Source organism: Phaseolus vulgaris, chromosome 6 (assembly GCF_051622355.1).
Source record: "Phaseolus vulgaris cultivar YP4 chromosome 6, ASM5162235v1, whole genome shotgun sequence".
NCBI lineage: Eukaryota > Viridiplantae > Streptophyta > Magnoliopsida > Fabales > Fabaceae > Phaseolus > Phaseolus vulgaris.
Window position 1 is genome coordinate 11,469,681 of NC_143503.1, and position 7,093 is coordinate 11,476,773.

Here is a 7,093-nt window from a genome sequence, read left to right on the forward strand (position 1 = left end):
AACTTAATTTAATTTATCTAAATCTAAATTTTTTTCATATTAATATTTTCACCTAATTTTTCATTGTCTCTTATTAAACTTTTATACATGAAAATTAATTATTTTAGAGAAATAGTTGGTTAAAGTGAAATCTATAACATCCCCTCCATTTCCATCATTCAACACATGAAGAACATCAAGAGAAACTTCCATCATTCAACACATGAAGAACATCAAGAGAAACTAGGAAACGAAACAAGTAAAAATAGAAAAAATGGTAAATCCGAGAAATAAGGATAGATAGATTATTGATACAGACCAAGATGGATGGATATGCATTCAACAATCCACCAATTTATTTTGAAGTTCGAGTGAAGCCTCGACTTAGAAAAAGAGAAAGTGAACCATTATACCACTCGTCATACTCAACACATAATAAGAACCTTAACGAAGACGCGACAACTAAACACATGTGCTCAACAAGTGAGCCCCATAATGTGAATATCCCATTATCCAACTTTGACACCCACTTCTTATCTACCAACCTTCCCAACTATGTAAAATCTGTAGCACTGCGGCAGAAAAAAGGGCTAGCACTATGGACCACTTGCAACCAAGTGACGGTAACAACGATTTTTTACAGGTGCAACATTATATGACGTTTCCACTATAAAAGTGAACAAACCATTGCGACACCACCAATCCCAGAAGATATAAGCTCCAAGACAACTGAATAGTCTTTTATTTATCACCACCTATCCACCAACCCAACCAACCAGACAAGGCATTTACTTTGAACGGTAAAGATGCATGTTTATCTTCCTTCATCCGGGGACCGAAGAGCTCATCATAATCTGTGATCATTTGTCAAAAATGTTAAACAACTGAAAAATACAAGGGGTAGAAGTATAGGTTCCCCGTGAGACTTCCGCAACATTATTGGAAACAAACAATAAGACCAAAATTTAGTGAAAGAGTAGGAAGGTGTGACCTGCAATACTGTCCTCGTTTAAAGTTGTAAATATCAACAAATAGAAGAATTTGGTACTCACCTTTTGTATTAGCAAGTGCCTGCAACAAGCCAAGGCCAAAGAAACTCCAACAACATTCAATGACGAAGCAGCAAAGTTGGAGTTTGATTGAGTAGCAAAAGGATGCAGCACATTCGCAATATGCCTTCAAGAACCTCAAATACATAATTATATTAGCAACAAAAAAGAACAGGGCAAAAGACAAACAATAAGCAAATAGAAATACAACATGATCCACACATAGAAGCATACCATCTATACTCTGATACTGACATCACACAAAGTAACGACCTGTCCAGATAGACTGTCCTTGAAATTGCTCAGGCAGAGGAGAAAACTGCTGATTTCCAGCTGAGAGCTGCTGTGGCTGCAGCTGCTGATCATGATGTGATTTTAAAAGATCATAATTTTGAAAATCTTGCCAACCATTCTGCTTCTCTGCATGAAGAGGCAGAGAATGAACTTGTTTTCCAGGAAAAGGAAAGCTGACATTGGGACTGAAGCCATTACTACTGACTAGCGGAGAATTTGACTGAGAGTAGTTGAGAGGACCATTGGAGCCTAATCCTTTGGTTGATGATCGAAAATGATATCCATCCAACCAACTGTAATCATCCATCATTGGATTCCCACTAATTGAATCTGAAACAGTGGATTCAACACCTTGCTTGGGAGGAAGGTGACTGAAACCAGGAGGAGGTCCAAGGTGCCTAGTTGGTCGACTGACTGGGGCTTTTCTAGAACCAACTGGCAAAGCTGATGCTTTTACAGCTAAGTTATCAGTAAATACTCCAGAAGATGCAATAGCATCAACTTTTGATGGTACTACAGAGTCCAAAGCTTTTGAGACACCATAAAACATGCCATTGGTATCAGCAGCACCTATAGATTGTTGGTTAGGAATAGGAAATGAAACATGGTTGGAGAAGCCAATAGCTTCTTGTACACCAGGTTTCATTGCATGCCCATTCTCAAATATCCCAAGACCTTTCAAATTGTTAGCGATAGAAATTTCCTCCTCTAACCACCTAGATGTATGTAGCTGAAGTGGTTGCATGTGTTGAGGCACCATACCACTACCAGGAACGGATAAAGTCTGATGACCTAGATTCATTAGAGGACTAGGAGTAGAATTAACATGAAATTTTAAATCCCCTCCAGATGCTTTTAGAACAGGTTCCAATCCCAGATTGGGTGTCCATGATGAGGCAACCACATCAGCTCGTGTCTCAGATACTATAGGCTTAAAAACAATAACCTCATCATCTTCATCACCTTCCATTTGCTGGTGCTGGTTTGACTGAACAATTTCCAACTCTGATTTGTCAGCAGGTTTTTCTTGTACTAACTCTTTTGCATTCTGAATGTCTGAATAGGTAGGAAGAACAAAATCATCTGCAGTTTGAGGCTCAACACCAATTACAAATTTCTTGGCCTTTGAATCAAAATATATCACTTTCTTATCAACCTTAACAACATTCGCTAAAGCCTTCCCCGCAGCTAAAATCCTTTTGACTCGAGCTTTTCTTTCCTTGTCACCATCACTTCCAATGGAATGCTTCCTTGAAAAATCCAAGATGGTTTGTGCAGGAAGAAGTGGAACAAATCCCCTTAACTCAAAGTCCTCCCACAAAGCATGTCGGTTTTCAGTTTCCCCTTCCTCATACCTGCTCATGTTATTAAAGCAAGTCTCCTCTTCATCATCAATAGACATAGGCCCAATGGAAAGCAGCATATTCAAGAAGAATACACAACGGTTCCAAAATTCAGATCTCAAATTTGCCTGACTTTCATCCACATCATTGCCTGCAGCAAGATCTGGATAACAAGCTAACCACTCAACAAAAACCAAAATGCCTGGTAAAAGATAACTAGAAGAAGGATCACGCAGCTGTGCACATCTCTCTATTATGTAACCCATCAATTCAAAAGCAGCAGCAAATGCATTCTGAAGCAAAACAGCACGCTGTACAATTTCTGCATAAGTTTGACCTTCAGATTCCTTGTTCACATTATAAACTGTAAATACTAGAATGCAAACAATTCTAACAATGCCAAGTGCATTCTCGGTAGCATCTGTCCCAAAATTCAGCTCTTCATCTTGTCCAGAAGACAAAAGCTCACGCAGGTCAGTGATTACAGCAGCAAGAACTTCAGCAAAAGTCTCAAGGCTATAATGAGAAACAAAAGGTACAGGTCAGAGAAGCATATGAATCAACAGTGAAAATACATAGAAAGAAAATGTTAAGAATATACACCTAGTGCGTGTAAACAAGATTCCATTTAGACGGATAAAGCGAGTGCAGAAGTATATATAAGTTTCCTGTATAGTGGATGCTCCTGTTTTAGGACTGGCATCAACACTAGTACCCCTTGTTGCAAGTTTTGCTTCCCCTTTTCCTCTTCCTTTACCCGTTACTCGCACAGAAGATTCCTTGACTGCATAAGCTTTAGCATCACCAGATAGCTGAGAGAAACTTTGACGATTCTATCATGAATTATAACAACAGCTAGTTAGAATAATTGTAATGTAATGCACCAAAAGGATCACAGACAATCGATGACACAAGGGTGAAAACAGAAAAAAAATTAGCACACCCCATTCACAAATATAATAAATAATAAACATAGAATCATGTTGAAGGACGTATTCTTTAATCCCAAAGTGGTCGAGGCCAAAGCATGTTTCTTTAAAGATCTTAATACTACCAAATTAATACAATTATGTAATCAAAAAAATACATGCATGAACTTCCCCTAAGATGTATACTGATAACATGGCTCCACCACCATGCAACTACTCTTAATATATAATACGATTCTTTAATACACTAAATTTCCAGCATTGAACAGTAAGAGTAAGAATTAGTGAATCTCATCCTCATAATATCACTTTAGTCTGCAAGCAATAATCATGATATGACATGGCATCAAGAAGATGAAAGGCTGAATTAAAAGCCAAAGCAAAGAATAAAACACAAAGTACTTAAACAATAACAAGAGCAAAACCATAGTGCCATGATCACATTACCTTATCAAATGCAACTATCAAGTTTTCTCTTGCAGTCGTGAATGGACTATCTACAGCCAGACTACGAAAATACCTATAAATAGTCACCAACATATCCCCAGAGTATGAAGCCAACAAAGCAAGCTGGAAAAACAGACTCGTTAAAATGGAATATAAAAACCATGAAACATAAGTAAAAAAATCTATAAAGCATGCAACCATTAAAAATCACAATGGATGCATGACTGCCAAATACCTGGTGATGGGGGTTTCCACTAGAAGGCCACAGGGATGCAGCTTGCAAGTAGTAACTAGAAGCTGCTGTATACTCCCGGTTTTTTGAATCACCTTCACCATACATACCTTTATAACGAGCAAGATCACCCAAGTATATCAGACAACGATGACAAGCTACTAAACCTTTCTTCATCTCAGCAGATTTTTTTCCATCTTTCTCCATCACAATCCGATTCTCTGAATCCTCAAAGTAACCAAGAGGAAGACCATACTTAGCTCTGATCTTCGTAATAAGGTCATGGTAAAATCCAGTTGCTTCTGAAAGAAAAGTCTTAAATTGTAGCCTTATTTTAGTTATCCGGTCAGGTCGTGCAGGGCCTTTCACTCCCTGAGATGGGTTTGCACTTGTAGAAGAAAGAGAAGCAGCACTGAAGTATGCTCTAAACTCCTCAATCCGCTTATAATGCAACTGCCAGAGTGCATATTCAATATTGTGCTGCTCAGAGAAAGCATGATCCTCAAGAATTATTGCTTCATAATTCTCACGCATCTGTTGCCAAGCATTTGGATCCGATGGAACCCGCGCCTGAGCTGACCTCCGACGCTTATTCTCCAATTCAAGGTTCTATGTAACAAATAATTATAATGTTACAAAACAGACCTCTAGTATTCCTTTTACCAAAATTCAAGGTTCTAAGTAATAAGTAATAAGTAATTGTAATGTTACAAAACAGACCTCAGGTATCTATATCTCACCAAAAAAAGGTAATGTAAATCAATGTTAAAAACAAGAAAACCATGGCAAACAACAGAAAGTAAAAAATTCTGCGAATTTTTTGTTTCAATGTATAGTTATGCATTTTCATGTTCAACAATTCACAGTCAAAGAACATTGAGAATTCTTAATTAGTATATTTATTTACTTAGGCTTAATAGTGAGGAGCTTGACATTGAAAAACAAATCACTGGAGTTGCAGTTCAATTCAATGATTGGTTCCAAAATGAAGACATTTATTACTTAATGCCATTTTATTTTATAATGGCATTTTCCCATGGCTAATTTTATCATAGAAGAACTATTGCGAAAAAGAGATTTACCAAGTCAGTAAGCAAGCGAATTTCAACTTCATAGAATCTAAATTTTAAAATCATTACAAAATATCTGAGTAGGATTAACAATCAATATTTTAGCAAAACATTCAAGTTTTAAATTGAAAATAAACCACGATACCAAGCGAGGCATTTTAATCAATGAAGTAAACCAGATTATACAAAATTTACACCAATAAAGCATCGCAGCAATTTAAATCGCATTGCTCGTTCATCAATTTTTTAAAGTTTCCCTCAAAGTGAATTGCCACAAAAAAAAGGGTAAAGAAGGTAATACCTTTTCATAGAGGCGTTGGGCACGCTCCCTCGATGAAGGAGCAGACATTTTATCCATTTCTATTAACATCATCCATCAATTATTTCTTGACTAACCAGACTCAAATCACATCAATCCTGAAAAAATAAATTATACAATTATAAATTGTTCACTTCAATGATTCATGGAATAGTTAGCAAGTAAACTGATCACAGACTACCAGAGCCTCCATTCAAATTAATATCTTATATTCATACTTTTTGAAAGAAAAACTGAAAACTAAATGACAGACCAATTGAACTTTAAAAATGAAGTTTGAATTGAACAAACCACAGACGGTATTAAACAAGATATAGCATAAAGTTCTAATAGAAACATGCTTCACAACTGAAACCTCCGAAAGTCAAACTCAGAACAAAAGTCCAGTAAAACAGACTAATTAAGACTTCAGAACAAATATTGTTTCAGATAAAAACAAATAAAACAAAAACTTAGGGTATCAAAAACTGAACCCACACAAACAAACAACACACAGCATAAATCGATCGCAATCATACGAATCTGCAAAACCGCAATCAGACAACCGATAAAAAGTACCAAAAAATCGAAAAAAAAGAAAGAATAAACAATAACAACAACAAAGCAATAATCGGAAACGCCTCGACATCTTTCAGACCCCAAAAACAATTCATGTACTTCAATTTCACAAACTCCAATCATAAGATTCGTGCAAATTCGAATGTCAAAAGCTCCGATTCGCAGAGTAATTTAATAATATCGAGAGATAAAAAAAACGAAAAATGAAAGGCAATACCAGATCTGCAAATCCTTCAGCGATAAATCGCACTAGAACCAATCAATTCCGTGATTTCACAGCAGAAGCAAAAGAGAAACAATAATTGAAGCTTCGCAAAGCAAAAAATCAATTAAACAAAGTAAATACAAAAATAAACAAACGGATAAATAGATAACAAAACTGACCTGTGTGGGAAGGGATCAATCAAGAGCAGGGGATTGAAATCGAGAGAGGAATGAAGAAGGTCTTCGTTAGGGTTTCGGTTGAGAGAGAGAGAGAAATAGAGAGAAAGTTTGTTGCGGGGTCCAAAAAGAGATTATGAGACGAGGAAATTCAATTCAACGTGTTTGTTTCTCTCTTTCTTTCTCTCTCTATCTCTTATTGTTGTGGTGAGTTTTTTTTTTTTTTTTCTTGGGCGGCCATGCCAACACAGCGTTTAAAGGAACACTTTTCCATTCAGCAACTTTCAATTCTTGACCTCTCTTCCATCTTCTTTTTATTTTCTTAGTTGTTTTCGGTGTATTTGTATTTAAAGATTTTTCAATTTTCATATGTTGTAAATTTTTATCTTTAATCTTTTAAATAATAACAATAATAAGTAAATAAATTATGTTAATATTTTTAGTTATGTAAAAACATATTAAAAAATCGTTTTTATTCTTTATTTTGTGTTT

At 36.0% G+C, this 7,093-nt stretch overlaps 1 protein-coding gene across 2 annotated transcripts; it reads right to left on the reverse strand.

The window, feature by feature from the left end:
- Nucleotides 1-257: 257 nt before the first annotated feature.
- Nucleotides 258-6,887, reverse strand: SMG7 (Telomerase activating protein Est1). Of its 2 annotated transcripts, none has more exons than XM_068638493.2 (8): nucleotides 6,605-6,887; nucleotides 5,645-5,760; nucleotides 4,277-4,882; nucleotides 4,042-4,164; nucleotides 3,269-3,498; nucleotides 1,263-3,181; nucleotides 1,032-1,155; nucleotides 258-833 (listed from the first exon to the last, which is right to left on the reverse strand). In XM_068638493.2, the coding sequence occupies exons 2-6, from the start codon at nucleotides 5,714-5,716 to the stop codon at nucleotides 1,285-1,287; spliced, it is 2,928 nt and encodes a 975-aa protein (XP_068494594.2). In that variant the 5' UTR covers nucleotides 5,717-5,760; nucleotides 6,605-6,887; the 3' UTR covers nucleotides 258-833; nucleotides 1,032-1,155; nucleotides 1,263-1,284. The 2 variants fall into 2 exon arrangements, with proteins under 2 accessions (XP_068494594.2, XP_068494596.2); XM_068638495.2 differs by having other exon boundaries at nucleotides 1,032-1,165; nucleotides 6,605-6,816.
- Nucleotides 6,888-7,093: the final 206 nt, after the last annotated feature.

What these genes read in the sequence shown, in the direction of transcription:
- SMG7 (XM_068638493.2), bottom strand. Translation starts at nt 5,716, where the DNA reads ATGATGTTAATAGAAATGGATAAAATGTCTGCTCCTTCATCGAGGGAG. An exon ending in CCCAACGCCTCTATGAAAAG is followed by an intron (nt 4,883 to 5,644) that starts GTATTACCTTCT and finishes TTTGTTACATAG; the next exon opens with AACCTTGAATTGGAGAATAA. An exon ending in ATCTTGTTTACACGCACTAG is followed by an intron (nt 3,182 to 3,268) that starts GTGTATATTCTT and finishes TTCTCATTATAG; the next exon opens with CCTTGAGACTTTTGCTGAAG.